Below are 19,674 nucleotides of genomic sequence, written 5' to 3'. Positions count from 1 at the left end.
TCTTTGATCTCTGGTCAGGACAATCAAAACCTGGACCTTGAAACTTGAAGTTGCTTTCAGATCCAGACGTAAACTGTGCGGTTTCATCCCACCTCTAATTTGAACACTTCTATAATAAACTTGCAAATAAAGACTACTCTTTAAAGCTTAGGGAAAACAGATACTAAAAGCAAAGCCTCTGTACACAGGAAGCCTCTGTGATGACTGAGGTGGTCAATTAAAGGCAGATTCTGCTATTTTTACTTTAAAGGGGAAAAGGAATTTCAAAAGCTAATTTTATCTCCAGCACACAGTAATTTTGGTTTCTAGTAATGTATGCATACAAAACCCACCAGCACTCTCTCTACACAATATTAATTGAACAAAATTAATACGTAGCTTCAGAAGGAATGTGTCTTTACTCTTTTAGGCACAGCCTGCTCTCAGATATGTTGGAAAACATGGATCAAAAGAAAAACACACATCTAGAGGTTAAGAGGTGAAAAACACGAACCCTACATCATGGGTTGGGAACTGTATCGCTTTGCCAGATGGAATTTAAGAACCGGTGGGCTAGAAAACAAATATGGGGTGAGGTGGAGAGGCTGCCTGTTAAGTCAGGGTGGCTGTTTCAGGAGAGGGATGTCTCGCTACCATGTGCTCCCAGGGATTCCTCCTTCTCTCTTCTGGTGCCTGGGCTGTCTGGTGCAGGATCCTATACTTTATTCCTCAGGCCCCACCTAACACTTAGGCATGTGCTTGGGTAGCGTGCAGCATCGCCACAGAAATTACAAGAAAATCAGTGTGGTGTTTTTTTTTTTTTGTAGGTCAACACTGTCTCAAACCTTTCCCATTTCCCATTGCAAAAAAGAAAACAGTGTCAGTGATGCATTACGTTGGCTAGGCCTTAGATCTTCCAAAAGAAACTTGGGTAACATCTGGGAAAATGGCATTGCTAAAATTATAAATACATGTCAACCCTTTCAAAATAGCAATTCCTAAACTAAACAGAGGCAAGGACCCATCCAGTAGGCAGGGTGAAGAATGATCAGAAAGAATACAATAAATACCTGAATGTAAATGGTACTCACCACTGAATGATCTCAAGATTTAATGAGATCAGTGAATACAACCTCATAAAGTCTTTACTGGAAAAGCTGGTAGCTTTGTTGCAGGTTACAAACAATTCTTCAATGTGAATGAGAATTTACAGCCTTAATTTCTAAAGGGTAATAAATACTAGAGATGCTTTGATATTTGAGCATGCCCTCTGAGGTGCCCTTAAAGGAGGCAGATTTTCAGGGGCCAATACTTCTCCCTTTCTGGAAGTCACGGCTTCTCAGGTATTTCTACATTGCTGAACAGAGTCACTTACTTTAGTGCCAAACATCTCCCCATTCTTCAGCCAGAAATGGCATGGCTGCTTCACAAATGGTAGAGCCAAAGCAGGGTGATGCTCTGCTTGAGCTGACTACATCTTTGGAGGGGCAGGATTTAGTAGATAGGGTCAGTGCTTCCTGTATGCAGCGGTACAGCCTCCTGGGCTGAAGCCTGGAGTAGTATTTGACACTCTCAAAAACCTGGGTTTATCTGAAACCATGTGGGTATGGGGCAGATATCACAGGCCTTCACACCACTACGAGAACAAGTTCAGCCAGGTACAGGTGAACTTATCACTCTGTGTATTTTTGTCCATATGAATTTCAGCTAGTGACTGAGAGCTTGCCTCTTAACACCCTTTTCCATCTCTAAGTCTCCACACACTCAAAAAGCCCACATTACTTCAGCACCTCATTCTGAAATGGAGCGAGTGCTCCTGTCTATGGGTTCAGAGCATCTTTTGGGTCAGAAGTGACACCTCCTGCCAGACACCAAATAGAGGCTGCAGCCATCAGTACTAATTCTTTCAACAGAAACATAGTTGTCAGGATGTCTCCTGCAGACAAATTATCTCACACTGAAAAAGTCTTTGAAAATGTACTTTTCCACTTGAAGTTGTCAAGCATTTGAAATCTGCCATTGAGAAGATGTTTTGAAATGGTTCAAGTGACTTTTTCCAAGGCATATTTATTATACCACTTGCTTTTAAGGAGTTGTGTTTTGCCTAGCTCATGTCATATGATTCAAGAATACAGATGCACTTAACAATGAATGATTTATGCATTTAAACATACTTGGGCATTTAATTTCTCCAAGCAAAAATTCTTCTGTGGGAGGATACCGTCTTACATGTGCACATATCAAAGGAGAAAACGCAGTAACCACGTTATACGTTCCCAATTATTCCCTGGAGGAAATAATGAAAAGAAGCGGGGTTTGAAAAGGGGTGAGACTTTATGTGTCATTATACAGAGTCTTTTCTTTGATATAGCTCAAAAGCAATGGGGTCCCAGCTCTCCCTGTCACATTTATGTAGCTCTGTCTGCAACTTGTGAATGATAAACTGTAACCAGTGGACCGAAGGGAGATTTGCATCGATATCTCTAGAGACCTGTACCTGCGAAGAGGGTATTTGTATGGGACTCTGTCCATCCAACTGTGACAAATGAGGGCAGGAACAAGTTTAGGTAATCAAGACAGGCATGAGAACATAACAAAGGCTTCAGAGACAGAGGAAGGGATGTAGAAAACACACACATGCTAGGCAACCTCACATAAATATGATGTGAATATCAGAATATGAATTACGGTATAAAACTAAAAGGCAGCGATGGGACCTTTACCTATGTTCGTGTTGCTGGGGCAAGGAAATACTTAATTTAGCACAGGCTTCTTCCTTACCAAGTAATCATTTCAATGCTTTTATATTTACTGACATATGCCTGTACATCTGAGTACCATACAAAGGAGCCATAACTTCCTCTTGTACCATCTGCAGATCAAACACCAAGACCGGTGATAACGCTTCCCACGCAGGGCAGCAAACCCCCCACACCACCTTCCTGTGCTTCTCCTGGCAGCAGGTGCTCAGCGGCAGCGCAGTGTCCCCCTGTTCCCCTGCTCCACCCTTGGCGGTGCGCAGTGAGGTGTTCTGCAATACGGAGGTCCCACAGGGATGGTGTCACTCATTTTTTTAAAGATCCATTGGGCTGTGTTAACTTGGACATTGCTGGAAGGCTCAAGGTTAAAATGTGCTTTCACAAAACTGGGAAAAGCATTTCACGGCTCTTTAAAAGCCCAATTTGGAGCCTAGATGCAGTTGCAACATAGTTGGAGCCACTACTTTCATTCAGAGTGATCCAAGTCTGCTATTCTCTACAGCATAGACAGATGGTTGGTTTCAGTACCTCCATGACATGCCACATAAGTATTTTAGACTCGACTGAGAGTATCTCGGACTCTGACTGACTTTTAATTTTTTTGTATTATGAAGGAATCTTACTCCCTTGTTAAAAATCAATCAATCAATAAAGTCCACCATGTTATTACTCAAAAGTATGACAGACTTCAAACAAAAAAAATATCTATGCATGAGACTAATAGCACTAATTCTGTGAAGCTTCTGGCTGGTTTTCACTTTAGCTACACCACAACCAGAGGTCATAAGATTATATCACCTGCTCCATGGTGGCTGTTTACGCAAAGGAGCAAGCCAAAAGGAAAGATTCCAGAATCCATCAGAAATGCCATCTAGAGAAACAAAGCAAAACAAATGCATTTTGTGATGAGCTAATATCCAACTCCTCTTTCATAATCAAGCCCTAGCAGTATAGATCACACCTTTAGCATCAAGCTGGTTGAAAATAGTAGAAGAGGTGCTACAGCTAGCTGGGGATCCCTGCCCAGGCTCTCACGAGTCACACTTCACAGAGGCAGATGCAACATCCATCTGAGTGGGAAAGTGGAGGTCTGCACAGCTGCCACCCTAGTAAGATGTGGACAGGAGCATGCACTATGCCAGACAGAGGACCTCAAGCTCTCAGATTCACTTACAAACCTGTATCTGATGTGGGAACGACCATCCAAGATAAAAATAATTGCTAAGGGAAGATAGGTTACTTTCAAGTTCTTCAAAGATTTCTGCACATAGCCGCGAGTAAAATACAAATCTTGAAAGGGCAATCTGTTGGCAGCCCGTTACCCAGATGTGTTTCCAAATTGGCTATGACAAAGCTCTCCACCCACATTTCTGCAAAAACCTGCAAGCTGCTAGAATAAATGTTTTGGTTTTCTGAAAAATAGTATGCAAATAACCTAAAATTGCAACACAGATAATGGTAAGTAGAGTCGTCCTTGAACACAAGTTCTTATAATTTAATTAGTGCCTAAACACCCCGGCCAAATTCTCTTCTCAGTGATGCCAGATTTCTAAAGTATAATGCAAATAATCTTAAACCTTAAACAGCTTAGATGTAATCAGCTTAATGAACACCTTTACTAGAATCCAAACCATGGCTTCCAGCGTGTCCAAGTGTAGTGCTTCAAACCAAAACTCAAAGCTACGAAGTGTTCAGCACATTCACACTTCGCTAAATGAGAGAATAAATGTTACCTGAAAGTAGGATTCAAACCTGGATTTAGATTGGTATTGCTCAGCAGGAACCACTTCACTTTTTCTTTCATTTATAGCAATGCAAATTCAGAAAAGCACAATTTTATTACGAATTAAAACAACCTCAAGTGACAACACAAGTTCAAAATATGTAGTGGCTTCAGCTCTGAGAGAAACAGTTTAACCTTTGCGCTTTATTTCTGCAGCAAGCTCTTTTCAAGTTAGAACTTGTCTGAAACTTGAAAAGCCTTATGACAGATAAAGAATAATTGGCAGGATTAAGTTTATAGCTCTCCTTATCTGGGCAGTTGTCCTGCACAATTAAATAAAGAGACATTTGGATGACGCTCTTTCTTGATGTGGGATAGTGTTAGATAACACCCATGACAGGCTTTTAGCTACAGCGCAAACTTACATAATATCCATGGAGAATATAATGTCCCGTTACCAAGCTGTGGTCTGTGTTTACCAGTGTTTTCCCTGCACTTGGAACTTCAAAGAGTCCTCACAGGATTGGGACCTACTTTAGCTACTACAAACAAAAGGGTTGGGAAAGGAAAGCTGGGTTTTATGGCCACGGAAGCAGACAGGACAATGATTTCCTTTCACATGTATCTGCTCCCTTCCTTGTGCACACAGAGTTTCCAGATACAGCTTTCAAAGAGATGCGAAATGAATGTTTCAGTGTGTGGAAGGTCCTAAAGAGAGATCTAAAGTATGTTTAGATGGGACAACCAAAAAGAAACTCCTCCAAGGCTGATAGGCCCAGCGTTGACATCCTCTGTTGTCCTACATCTTGGTCCTTACTCAATGGCCCATCTTGAAAGAGGTCAGAGAACCAAACGCCAAGCAGTTACACAATCAATAACCTCTGCTAATTTGAAGTTCGGATCTTAATTGGGATGACTGCTGCTACCCGTGCAAGGTAAAACATCACTGCCTGCAGAATGGGCTTCTTTATGAAGCCCTGAAGGGTTAAAGCCCACCTCTCCTCAGGTCAGCAGGAACTCTGCCCCTTGGCATGAGCGGGTCCAGCACTGGGCCGTAAGTGCATTCCAATACTGACAGCAGTTTGGTCTTGCCCTCTTTGAAGGAAACATTTGCTCTGTGTCAGAGACATCTGCCCTGCAGCCTGCAGACCCCTGCCCTGTCCTCCACCCACACCTCAGCACCAGGATTCATTCAAGTGGAACTCCCCCCAACGCCAATGAGATTTGTGTCTGAGTAAGGACAATGCTAAACAAGCTTGCTACATATAATCCTGCCCTCTGTCAGCCCTGCTTAAAGCACCACGTCAGAAACAAAATACTAGCCTTGCCTGGAATAGCTGAAGGGATTTGCCTTCAGCACAGTTTAGGCTAGTTCGGGGCTTCATCGCCTGGCAGCCCACCTCCTATGGACAACCTACAGAATGCAAAAATTGCCCTTACTGCTCATGATACCTACATTGTATCACTGTTAGCCCACAGTCAAGCTACAGTGATGAATGAAATTGAATTTACACTGCGAATAAAACTGAGTCCATCTTCTAACTCAAGCTCTACAAGTCTTAACATTCAGCAATGTGTCTTCCCCTCTTTCTCTCTTTGTTGTCTTCCAGATTTCCAAACGTAGTATTTTTACTGAGGGAATAGGTCATATACGCCTTTAGCAAGGAGCACAGTATTTGTCCATTTTATGCATATGGGTACTTACATCTCCTGATACATTTACTTATTATTTTCCTGAACAGATTTTGAAATGGAGCACTTCTATGTAACTAATTTAATCAATATTGCCAGAGAACATTTAAAAGCATAAACAGTTTTCCTCTGAAAAGCCTAGCAGTCCTGTCTTCACCATCTTTATTGGTACTATTTCCATGATGTTATCAACAAATTGTTTTACTTAAAGTTTTTAATACATTATTCTAACAGTAACATAATCAGAAATATACTAAAGTGTCTTCTTAGCATCTGTATTTGTAAAAAAAGTTTACATTTACAAAAGAAATTAGCCCAATTTGTTTTGAATCCACTTGAATGTAGTTCTTATTAGTCGGGTTTTCTGGAGCTGAATGATCTTGGCATTTGACATCTGAAACTTCTGTGGCTTTTTGTCTAAACAAAGAAAACAGTGATAATGGACAACTTCCAGCTGCAAACTTTTTTTTTTTTCCTCCTGACATTGTACAGGTTTTATTTTGATTAACAAAGACAAGTTTTTTCCAAATTTTAATTCGGTGATGCTAAAGTAGGCATTTCTTAATATAATGAAAGCAGAAGCTTTAGCATTAGAGGACATGTTAACTTGTGTTACAAAGCTTTAAGCCCTAAAAAGCCTCAACCACCCACACCCACTTGCTTTTAACCCTTAAATTGCCATGTGCAATAGAAATGCAAAAGAAAACAAGAAAACATCACATGCTGTAAAGAGGCTTAACACCGCGATCCTCTGGGATTGCAGGTTATTCTTACGTATTACCAATTCGGGCTAGTTGCTGCCTGAAGGATGTTCCTATTGACTACATGGCACAGAGGGAAAAGCTGTAGGCCAAGTTAAAGCTAACACGGTAAATACATTTAAATGGGCTACATTTCAGTGCATTATATGACACTGATGTCATTTCAAGTTTGTAAGAGGGCAGTAGTTTCCCCACACTTGAAGCTCAGATCCAAACTGTGCACTGCCACATTACTGAGGTGTTTTATCTTTATATACAAGGTGCTGAGTTATATCTTTCTATAAGAATGTAGGTTTGTTATTTGGTGAAATATAACTGCAGATGGAAGAAATAGATTATTTTCCTCCTTCATCCTCTTCTGGCAGCTGCTGTTTTGATCTGATCACTGGCCCTGATTTGTTTCCTGCTCCAGCCAGGGTTCTGCTCTGCTCTGTAATTCCAAGCAGATGAGCCGGGGAGTCTAACCCTGTAATTATGCTTCCTTTCTTTGCCCTCAAACTTCAAACCTCCCATTTTGACTTTTACATCTCAGATCACAGAGTTTTAAAGAACACCTCTGGCGTCCTGGCAGGTCTGGCTCAACTAAACACAATTCTACGCTCTCTGGATTTCATAGCCAAGCTGTGAGAAGGGTATAAAACCCCCTCCTTGGGAACAGGGTCTCCTGCTCTTTCTTTCTCAAAACAGAACACACAATCAGAAGCTCATGCTCTTTATTATTTATTGAATGCCATCTGTGTGCCTAGCACTTGTACAAACACAGCGAGAAACAATCCCTGCTCCACAAAACCAACCCCAGGAAAAGCTTTGAAACCCTTATCCCAGCTCACAGATCTCACACTGAATCCACATAGGTCACTTGCATCGTAACAGTTAAAAAAATTCCTGTTTTTACGAGTAAGCTTCGGGTCCTAAGAAATGTAACTGAAGAAGGCTGGATGCTACAAAGTACTTCAGAATTAGGAACATTCTTCAAAACGATGCTGTAACCAAGTAGATTGGGTCACTCTTTCAGAACAATATCGCACCCAGATTTTTCAAATCTGGCTGCCAAATGCTAGAAATAGCTAAGCAGCTCATTAAATAGCCTCCTTTTCAGAAGTTGCTCAAGAAGAGCAGTGGCTTTCTGGAAAGATGGGTTATCTGTTTAAGTGCCTAAATATGAATTTACAAGCTGACCTTGTAAGTTAAAGTGTAATATGCTGGTTTTTCTCACTAAAATTTTGCTTACTGTGCAGTTTCAGAGAAATGTCAGTCCAGGGCTAAGCTGAGAGAGCATCAGAGCAGGGCTGTGCATCATGACACCCAGAGTTTCTGCTCTGTGCAGCAAAACATTTTTTTGTTGGATACATGACCCAGTGCTGGCAAACTCTGCTGCCTAAGGCTTCCCAGCGAATACCTCCACATCAAAAAAACCTTTTCTTTGCCCGCAGGTGAGACGCGGATCCCGCAGGACATCTCGGCCAAGCTCTCGGGAACTTGGTTGAGCCAGCCCTTTGCCCAGAGGTGTGTAAAGCATGTTTGTGCGAGGTGCCCGGAGCAGCTGCTCCATCCAAGCAGTTACAGGCATGCAACGATAACATCGCCAACGCAAACTTGGAAGCTGGGCGCTTTCTGCGTGATTTTACCTACCTCGGCTGGCTGCCGCACCCACACATTTTACAAAGGTGTGCCGCTAACAAGGGGGTTCAGGCAGAGCAAAAAAGGTCTCTGCTCGCTTCGGCATCCGTGCGGACCTTTCCTCGGCGAGACGCCCGACCCGAGCAGCCGGGACCAAACATCCACACGCACGATAGCGCACCCACCCGCGACCCTCTCCCTCCACCAGCGAGGTCATGGGGTCCCCTCGCAACTCCGCCGGCTTTTCGGACGCACCGCGAGTCGTCACCCCGCGGGCAGCCGACCCGGTCCCGCCCCGTCCCGCACTCACCGTGCAGCAGCAGGGCTGGGAACAGGTATCTCATCAGGCTGCCGTACGGGGCAGACATCTCCCCTCCTCGCAGCGCTCCTTCCCTGCGCCTTCGCTCCGGCCGTCACCTCCCGCCGCGCCGCCCGCGCCTCAGCGCCGCCGCGGGCAGCCCACGGCCCGGCGCTGGGGGGCAGGCGGCTGGCGGGGCCGGGGTCCGCCGGGCACTCTCCGGAGCCGGGACCCGCCGCCGCTCCTCAGGGCTCCCGCTCCGCACACAACCGCTGCCGTCGTTGCCCAGGCAGGGCTCCGGCTCCGCCGCCGCTCAGTGCCCGAATATGCCCGCTCCGTCGCCGCTGCCTCCCCCGCCGTCTCCGCGGAGCGCAGCGGCGGCTCCGCTTCATATTTCCCCTTCCAGCAGGAGGAGGAGGAGGGGCCGGGAGGTGGGGACTCCTCCCGGGGCGGGGAGGGGGACGGCCCCGCCGCCGGGCTGGCGGTCCCGTCGGACAACACTCCCACGGCCGGGGAAGGGGCGCTCGGGACCCGCAGGGCGCGGGTGGCGGGGACGGGAGGCAGCGAGAAGCGGGCTGTGTGGTGGGCGGTGGGCAGCCCGGGGCTTGTGAGATCGGGCGGCGGGTGGGATGCGCCCGTGGGAGGCTACAGCACGCGTGGGAGAGCGTGCGGGGGTGGTCGGTCCTTCTTCACTGCGGGGCCCGAGCAGGGAAGGGAGGTGCCGGTAGAGCTGCGACTCCCGGTTCCTGAATCCCGCCTCCCAGGGGGTGCTGAGCGGCTGTTTGCTGCTGCACCCGTAAGCTAGAGAGAAAGTTGGTGTGTGCCTTTGCCTCGAAAAGAAACCTTCATGTGGTTGCAGCTTTCCACATAAATCGGGCATTTTAAAATCTAAAAATAGATGTCAAGGGTTGTCTTCTTTGATGCCGCACTCTCTTGCATGCTTTACCCCATGTCTGTTGTTGGTTAGTTTTGCTTTTTAGTCTAGTCTTAAGCCCTGGTCATGCAAACACACATAAGCTTAATGTTGTACATGTCACTCATATGCCTGAGTTTGAACATGAGGGTTTCGTTTCTAATGTCCTCTGGACAGGCATGTCATGTTTGCTTTGTGTTTGGACTCGTGAACTTGTTTACGGGCCTCATGGCAAAGACCGTGTAACAAATTAGAGGAAATTGTGAGAAAATCAACATAACTGAGTTTTGAACAGCTTAACTGAGCCAAAGTGTTCACACGCTGCATACTTAAAAAGAAATTCAGACAATGATGTCCTCTTTCAACTCCCTTGAGAGGGAAGAATAAATTTAGTCTTCCTCACTTGTATAGGGAGGAAGCTGAGAGAAAAACAAGTAAGAGCTGAGTCAGAATTAGAGCTCCAGTGCCTTGGATTCTCAGGGTTATGCTTGCGCCTCCACACAGATGTTTTTCAAGCAAGAAAGGGTGTCTTCCAGTGCATTTGGTGGTGGCCAGTACAAGCCTGGAGTGGTCAGATATCCTCTTAGTGACCTGGAGAGAGATGCACAGAGAAAAGCATCATCTTTTGAGAAACAGGTGTCCATAAACCTGAGCAAGTAACACTGGGTAAGGATGAAAAAATACCCTTACCCAAAGTTACTTGTTCTTCTTCAGCCCATTCTTGTAGTTGCTACGGAGGTGTGTGTGAAGGGAGGTGATTCTTGCCATGGACATAGTACATTTGGAAAAATTGTTTGGGAAGCCTTGTGTATCCATTTGGCTGCTTTCAGGACTAATCCAGGGCAAAATTCTGATTTTGCCACTTGTATCAATCCTACAGACACCCAAGTGGTTTTTCTTTACCTGCAGGTTCTGTAAGTGAAACAGATCCAGTCAGCAAGGAAAACGACAATGTTCGCTTAAATACAGTACAAGCATCTGTGTTTCTGTGCCTTGAGGACACATGATGTACTTCAGATCTGTGTGACAGTTGCATCTCCTAAGAGAAGTTCCTGCCAGGGTGATCAGTGAGAAAATACTGGTTGTGCAAATGGGAGATACAAGTAGAAGTGAAAGGCAAGGTATGCAGGAAAGCGAATTGCTCTGTTGCTGGCCATGAGCACCAGATTGTTATGAAGGGGTCCTGCCTGGTGGAAGAATCCAGCTTGAAGATTCTCACATTTGGCAGGTGTATAGATAATAGGGCATGTAGGAAGGCTCTTAATGTAAGTCACTTGCTATTTACCTGAATGTAAAGGGTAGATCAGCATCAGCGTAAGCAATAATGAAGGAATATCAGTTTCAAAGTATAAATGTGTAAAAGCGGCAACATCTGAAAGGAGAGACTTTTTCTATAGACACAACCTGCTTTACTATACCAAGATTAAGCAACATAATGATCTGCAAAAAGATGAGATGAGGATCACCTGCAAGAAGTCCTTTATCCCAAAAATCAATTATCCCAGAAGCTCACAGCTTCTCCCCTGGGAAGTGACAGCCCTCCTCTCCACCTCCCCACCCCCCACCCCCCCAGCCAAAGCAGCATCACTAACAGCTTTTCATAAGAGGAAAGCGGGATGACTTTACTGCTCCGTTGGCCAACTTGGTAAACGAGGCTCTGCTTGTAATTTACTATCAATGCAGCTTCAAATGTGGTAACGAAATAAAATGAAATCAATACCCAATGGGTTCAGACATAGGAGAAGTTTCCAAAAACAACAGAGACTATATGTTATCTTTTACTCGCCTTTTTTTTTATTTGTGCTATTTTAAGGATATGGTTTTTTTCAGACTGACGCACAATTTTTTTTAATATGCCCAATCCTACTTGTTTCATTACGGTGCCCCTGTTTGAAGTATGCTGTAATGGGAAGCAGTGACAAATAACAGCTCTTTGCACTTTGATCTAAGCAGCATGTCACATCAGTGCTCCTTAAAAATTGTATTAACCAACCCAGCTATGACTTTCTGAACCTGGGCTCCCAGGGCAGGGTATATACCTAATGTAAAATCATTTACAAAGGCATCTCTTGGCCATATTCTCAAAAACATCATAGGGGTCAAAGCATTTCAAAAAAGGAAGTAGTCAGCAAAAGTTTGCACAGAAAGGAGTCTTTTTGAAAAAAATACCCAAAAGTGATGGGAAATGTACTTTGTGGCTGGGGCCCTCTGCAAAAAGCATTAAAATAGGAAGAAAACTAACTTGTTGGACTAGTTGCGTGACACTGCAAAGATCTAGGCAGATCAGCATAGTACTTGTCTAGCTAAAGTACTGGCTGGTTGGCCGGCTGCCAATGCCAATCTGGTGGTGAAAGATATTTAAAAGAGAGAGAAGATGGGAAAGAATGGACACAGTGAGCATGTGGGACACTTTACACTATGGAGAAGAATGGGATGGGGCAGCACTCTTCGACTTGGTAATGCTTTGGCAGTGCCACGACTATGATGTGCTAATGGCTGTATTATGTTTTTAAAAAGACAACACGTTCTCTTGAATAAGTCAAAGGAGTGGGACGTCAAGATTTATTGGAAAGGAGTGGAGTAACTAATTCATAAAGAATCAAATTTCTGTCAGATTTCTATTTAAGAATTGTCCGTGACAAATTCATCAAAATAGGTGAAGATTTGGAGAGAAGTTGTCCTACATATCCAGCTTGAGTTAGAATCCAAAAGATGAGCCCGGAGCCTGTCTGATACATAGAAATATTCACTATGTGACTTCCTATATTGGTTTCAGCTGTTTGAGAGAGAAGTTAAACTGTTTTACGACATAAACCAAACGGCAATCAGTTTGTTTCTCCTTTCAATTTAGACTGAAAACACTACATTTTATGGGGTAGGGCAGGATTTATCAGTTACTGCATCTATAATTTTTATATTTTTAGAATAAGATGTTAAAGTTTGGGTTTTTAAAAAATTTTTATTATTATTTGCTTAAAAAAGTAACTAGAGGGCCTTTGGCAATACTTTCTAGACATTTAGCTCCCAAATGGTGCAGAATATTTCAACTTCCTCTACCAGGAACCTGATCTTCAATGAAGTCACTGAAGCTAGTGGAATTTTATGATTATTTTAGGGATACTGAATCTGGGTTTAGTTTTCTCAAGGACGTTAACTGTGGCAATGCTCACCTGCAAACTGTGGCTCTGAGGTGGTGCAGGTTACCACAGAGATCTATCCTTTATTGCTCTTCCTTGTTTAGGGAGATAACTAGCCTGAGAAATATATTTTGGAAATGAATTTATTTTTGTCATCTAAGACACAATTCACATGGTGAAGGTCTGCTACCTCGTAACAGGCATGCAAAACATAGACAAAACACAGTAAAAATGAAGGTCTTGTGGTCATTGTCACAATAGGCTATTTTGCCTCTATTTTTTCCAGATACTCTCAGAGACATGCATGCACACACACACACACACACACACACACAGAGCCTGTATGCTAGAACAGACTTGCTGGTTTCACAAAAATGTAGTTATCCAAAGTAGGTTTTCTAGTTTTCCTAGAACAGTTTGAAAAGTAGGTGGGAATGAAGGAATAAAACAACATGAAGAGTAGACTCTGCAGAGCTCAGACCATCCCAGACAAAGAAATCAAAGAAAGATGTAAAGAACTGAAACCAAGCAAACGACTTTCCATAAAATAAGCTCTCTCCCTCTCGTTTCTCCACTTGCTTCCAGCATTTAAAATTTACTCATGATTTGATTGCTCAGAGCCACAGAGGAACTTCTCTGTGTAGAATCACTTTACTAGCAGCACGGACAATTTCATGGTGCTGTTGCTGCAACCAGAGCTTTAGGACCAGTTCCCAGGGAGCTCGATGCGGGTCTTGCCATGAACTACAGCAGGGGCTGGATCAGGCCCTGGATGAGGCTGTTGGGAAGACCAGCTGGAACAGCGAGTGCTTGTTGTACACTGACGACGTTCATCTGGAACCACGGCAAACAGGGGACAAGGGTGTTTCTTCATCCAGCATACACATGAGCAGCCATCCTAACCCTCTCCAGTGCTGCTCATCTCATTTTTTCACAGCACTCAAGTGCCATGAAAATGAGCGTGGCAAAAACGCCTTCATAAATGTTGTTTATGCCTTCTATTGTTTGCACAGTGGCTTTCTGATGTTGTGACTTAAAAAAAACCCCTAAAAAACCCACCCTGCACAGCCAAACCAGCAGATTAAAAATCTGTTGAGGTCTGGGCAAAAATGCCCTCCATATATCTTCTTGCTCTGCAGCACTGTGCAACTAGTCGGACTAATGATGATTTCCATCACAGAAGACAAAAGAAAATTTCTGGAAAAATTTAAACATGTGTTTGATGTTGTTCATTACTCCTTACATTTTCTCAGAGTGAAATTAAACTTTGATTTTGATTAATTTCTCAGAGAAAATGGAAATTCTGGCAATTTTTAATAAACTATCCCAAGAAGCAGATTTTATTTCCAAACTGAAAAATGGATTAATGTGACTTGCCAAGCTTGTCTGAGAGTCTCGAGTAGCAGCTAATGCATCTGGGAGCTACTTTCTTAGTTTATATTCTTCTTGTAGTCCCTTTGGGGCCGATGCTTCTCCAGGTTAATAACATCATTGGGGAAATGAGATTTTCATGCCTTGCAGAGCACTGCCCATGGTCTTCTTTCCACTTGGCAGACTTCTGCAGCAGGGGAAACACATAGGGGAGAGATAAAGAGTGGGAAATGGAACCTGTTCCAGGCTGCCCTGTTAAAGAGGAAGGTGTCCCTCAGCAAGGAGAGGAAGAAGCTCTCCTGCCCTTCTGCCCGTAGCTGACCTGCTCTTTGATGGAGCAGGTGGGAAATTTTCTTTCACGGTTTTGTTCAGTGTTTGCGTTTGGTGATGGGTAAGGCACCTTAGATACACAAATGGCCAAACACAAGTTGAAAGCATGACCCTGTCTCACAGTGCCTCTGGGCTTTTGTAGTGGCCCTTTGGCTGGCTGGTATCTAGTCTCATTCTTGTATTAAGGTTGTTTATTTCTCAGTTTTATATACCGCTGCCACTTTCAATCTTGATCTGGAATCGCAGGTATCACGGTATTGGAGGTCTGCAAATATCTCAAACATACCCACATATAGGTATTTTAATTTTGTTCACTACAAAACTGACTCGTTCAAAACATTCACCGAATTTTAGACTCAGGGTCTAAAAACCACTTGTATGTTTAAGCACAAGAGTATTTTCTCAAAGCTTTTTCCCAACGGGGGCTAACCACCATCTTTCAGCAAAAGCATACTGCTTCCATGCACTTTCAAACAATGACACAATCAAAGTATCATCATGGTCACTAAGGGCACAGCTGGCTACCAAAAACCCCATAGAAACATATGTTTTGCCAAGTAGATTAAAAACAAGGAGGAGGGAAAAAGTAAGTGATGAGAAGTCTTGGAGAGTTACCACTTCTAGTCTTGGCAGACAGAGTGAATTGGAGACCAGGGGCAAGACTATGCTCTGGCTTGTTGTGCAAGGCCAGTGAACATCACTCGGTTTCTCAGGGCCTCGGTTTCCCTGGCAGTGGAAAAAGGGTACAAATCTGTGGATAACTTCATGGAGTAAAAGCAATGCATGTACAGTATGAACTGTAACTTAGAATTGGAGTTCACCCATAGCTAGAATGGCATGAATATGTCTTTAAATATGATATATCACAGAATCATGGAATTGTTGAGGTTGGAAGAGACCTTTAGAGGTCATTTGGTCCAACTCTCCTGCAGGGCCACCAAGAGCTATAATTCCCAGGACCATGTCCATGTGGCTCTTGAATATCTCCAAGGTGGGAGATTCCACAACTGATACAGGGCAACCCGTAATGATATCAACTGCAGTACATTTTGAATTCCTTTCATAATTTCCACCTATTTATGTAAAACGTATGTTATATACATATATATACATATTTTTGTATGGGTGGTGTAGGTACGTATACAATACATTTATATGCACAAAACGTCTTTTTTATGTATGCATAAAATCTTTGAAACGTCTGGATAGTGCATTATGCAAGCACATGATCTTCAAGTCCATACGCAGCCAGCCAACCTGCTGACTGCCTGAATTAACTGCAATCTTCCCAGACAATTCTGTCTGCAGCTGCAAGGTGTTCTCTAGGCTACATAAAAGCTGCCAGGTTCTGTAGGAAAACTGCTTATCTGCTGAGAAAATATTTCCAGCAACTTCCTGGAGAGAAGCTCCATGTTTCTGGGAGCAGTGGCTAAATTACAGTTATAGGTTATAAGAGAAAAAGAAGGGAAGGGAAGGGAAGGGAAGGGAAGGGAAGGGAAGGGAAGGGAAGGGAAGGGAAGGGAAGGGAAGGGAAGAAAAGAGAAGAGAGGAGAAGAGAAGAGAAGAGAAGAGAAAAGAGAAGAGAAGAGAAAAGAAGAGAGGAGAGGAGAGGAGAGGAGAGGAAGAAGAGAAGAAAGGAGAAGAGGAGAAGAAGAAGAAGAAGGAAAGAAAAGACACCAACCACTTGAATTCTGGCTCATTTTTTTCCTCTCTTGTTTCTGTGCTTTGTACAAGAAGTAGGAGTATAACAGCCGAGGTGGCATAAGACATCTCTGCGTTTTCTGGGTCTGATGCTTTTTAGGCCCTAGAAAATAGCTAGTGAGCAACCGCCCAAAGTAACAGAGAGCTGCTCTGTCCCTTTTTGCATCTTTGTCTCTTATAGACAACCGTGCCAAGATTTTGCACAGTCTCCATGTCTGGAGGATACCTTATATCTCCCCTCCTGCCTTTACTTTTTTTGGTCTGGACAAAGTTACAATTAACTTGTGTCAAAGAGCACACAGAGGTACCTTTTCTTCCTGCTGTGGGAGGAGTTCACAGCAGCGCAGAAGCCCTTTATCCCTGTCCCCTCCACTAGCCTTGGCCTTGGTATCTCTGGCAGCTCCTTCCCCAGCCCCCTCTCTCAGCCCCTTCCCTTGGCATCGCTGCCTGACCCTGTACCAGCAAGGAACATGTGCCTGTGAAGGATTATGAAAAACACCTGGCAAAAGGGACATACAAGGTGTGCTGACCCTTGTACCACTCTTTCTCTGTTGGACACATGCACAAATAAACACCCCATACGCAGGTGACCCGTGGAACTGTTTTTCCCACTGGAATAATTGCAGCTACTCCAATTACAACCACGTGTGTGTGTGTGACTTGCTCCTGGCAGATAATTCAGTGATCTTAAAGCTATCAAGTTACTAAAAATATCCCCATTCAGCCCACTCTTTAATTACTGAACTGGTCCCCATCACATTACAGAAAGAAAGGGTAGATTTGGTAGTAATTGTCTGATGTGAAGGAGTCTACACACAGAGTTCTCTGCTCATCGTGCAAAGGTGATCCCTGAGATATATTTTACTGGAGTCTTTTGCAGAGTTTGCCTCCATTGTGAATCAAGGGGCAGAAGCTGCTGTTGCTTTCACTTTGGCGTCTACTCTTCCAGATCTGGAGGATGCTAATGTGGTCAGAGCAAGCGGATGGTTGGTGACTCTGCATTGACACGTGTGGGGAGCAGAATTTGCTCTGAGCATCATTTTGTTTGAATGGGAGCAAGCTGCTTGCATTGAAGGGAGCTGTTTGGAAGGAAAAGGAAGAGGTGGAGTTCATACAAATTCCTCAGGTCATACCAGATACACCCTGTAGATTTTCACTTTCCATGGGAGCCACAGAGAGTCTCGAGCAGGGGATAGGAGCTAACATTTTACTCACAGAGTGTAAAACAGAGTGCCTTTCTGCCTACTGCCCTGTTTTCATCATTGTACATTATGAGTATGGACAGTAGCATGTCTCCTGTTTTCTGACAATGCCACCACATCAGAGTCCACATTCCTGTGGGATAACACCTCTGAGGAATCCAGGGAAGAGGAGTAGGGGTGGCTGGGTGTAAAGGGCCTCCTGCAACATACTCCACCGGTCACAGACTCTCCTCCCTTGAACGTCAAGGCTGGGAAATCAAGAACTCAAGAGAATTGCAATTTAATTGCTCACATGCTTTCATGGTCGCCTGTTACCCAACTTGTTACTCATCTCATTCCTGTCTGACATGAGTCTGTAGCTATTTATGAGATCCCCATACTTACTTTTACTTGCTTATACTTGGTTTTGGGCACCTTAACAGTACAGAGGTTTGCTCTGAAGAGCTATGTATTCCTTATTCACTGGTGAAATGCCCTAGATGTAAGCACTGGGAATGCTCTGTGGCTTGATAGGCAGGATAACTTGTAATCCAGGAACAGAGATGCACAGTGGTCCTGCTTTTTACTAACCCTGATGATGATGATGGTGATGAAAATATTTGTACCTTTACTTGCTTTTTCAATTTTCAAGCACATCTTTGTCACTAAGTATGTTGTTCCAGGTTTTGTCCAGGTTTATACAGTTCAGTAGTTTCCTAATGCAGTCAATGGGAGTTTCAGCTTTGGTTTCAACAGAAGTGGGATAGGTTGCAGGGCCAGTGACAAATCCTTTATAGTTCAGTTTGAAAGCAAGTGCAAACAGCTAGAAGAAATATCTTAATAAAGACAATTTGCATGTTGAAATTTACATTGCGTAAATGTGCCATTAATATCATTAATATCTTCCTGGAGATAAGATGCAATGAACTTCTTTGAAGATGAATTGCTCAAGTCACCTCTGGCATGACTTCAGTGGAATCTCACCCACTTCTGACAGTGATTTATTTTGTCTGGAGCACTTTCCTCTGGGAGTCCAAGATGTGTATCTTTTCAAAGCCACACAATCTAACATCAGAGAACTGAGAAGCAGGACTCTCAAGTTCCAGTACTAGCTCAGCCATGAACTAGCATTATGGTGGTTATCTCATTTCGTTTCTGTGTGCCTTGGCTTACACATAAATCTCACAGGCATACTTATTTCTTGCAAAACTTTTCAGAATTTCACTTTGAAAGGTGCACTCATGAAAAATTTAAATTACCACAAATTAAATGCTTCTAAAATAATTTGCAAGTAAAGAAGGCGATTCATTCCCACTAAAAGGAAAGAAGGTGTTCCCTGAGGCTGTTGTAGACATTTTTCATCATGCCTAATATGATGGAATAGCAAACAAGTGTTATTGGGGTGCTTGTTTGCAACAGAAAAAGGCCCTATCTTCAACATTCTCTGTTGTTGTATCGATGTTTGTGTATTCAAAAGCTAAAAGTGTTCACTTCCATTGCAGGAGAAATGGCAATGGTGCAGGCTGGAGCATGATTTGTGATGGGCTGCATTTAAAATTTGTCACATTTGACATGGAATGAAAAATTGTCCGGCCAAGTGTTAGTTTAAGAAGAAAATACCAACATTTTAGTCCTTTACATTAACTGAACAATTGGGTTTCTTTAACCTACTGTTATGCCTCCTTGGTGATGGCTAGGAGCTGTTTCGGGTCTGAAATGGCTTTAAGTGTTCATTTTCAAAGTCCTACGTTTTAATGCATGCTTTGCATCTTGCCTTCAAGGAGGTACGAATAATAAGGATGGGAATGGAGGTGTATTTCCACAGTCTAAGTTTCAAGGATATTTGCCTGTATTGCAGCAATGCAACACAGATTTTAGGAGTGGATAGAGCCCTTACTGGTCCTCTGCTTTTGTACCTCCAATCTTTTTTCATACCTTGACTTCGTGTTATGAGGGCTCAGGGTCCTTTTTCTCTCTGCGATGCTTCTTAGGGACATGGTTTAGGGGTGGACTTGGCAGTGCTAGGTTAATGGTAGGACTTGATGATCTTAAATGTCTTTTCCAACTAAAAACAATTCTGTGATGCTATGATAATAGTGAGGGACTCGTGGTCTAGCCTGACCTCTTGCTTAACAGAAGACTTTTAATTAATAGTGCAGTCACTTGTTGCAGAAGTTGAAGAAACCACGATTTTTCTAAACAGTCTCAG

At 43.5% G+C, this 19,674-nt stretch overlaps 1 protein-coding gene across 1 annotated transcript in view; it reads right to left on the bottom strand.

Annotated features, from left to right (window-relative positions):
- APCDD1 (APC down-regulated 1) overlaps nt 1–9,223 on the bottom strand; it is a 29,006-nt gene extending 19,783 nt beyond the window's left edge. The window contains exon 1 of the mRNA XM_065629271.1: nt 8,845–9,223. Within this exon, the coding sequence (XP_065485343.1) occupies nt 8,845–8,902 (58 nt within the window). The 5' untranslated portion in view covers nt 8,903–9,223. The remainder of the gene's footprint in view (nt 1–8,844) is intronic.
- Nucleotides 9,224–19,674: the final 10,451 nt, after the last annotated feature.

This window comes from Caloenas nicobarica, chromosome 2 (assembly GCF_036013445.1).
Source record: "Caloenas nicobarica isolate bCalNic1 chromosome 2, bCalNic1.hap1, whole genome shotgun sequence".
Taxonomy (NCBI): Eukaryota; Metazoa; Chordata; class Aves; order Columbiformes; family Columbidae; genus Caloenas; species Caloenas nicobarica.
This window is presented reverse-complemented; position numbering and strand designations above follow the sequence as displayed.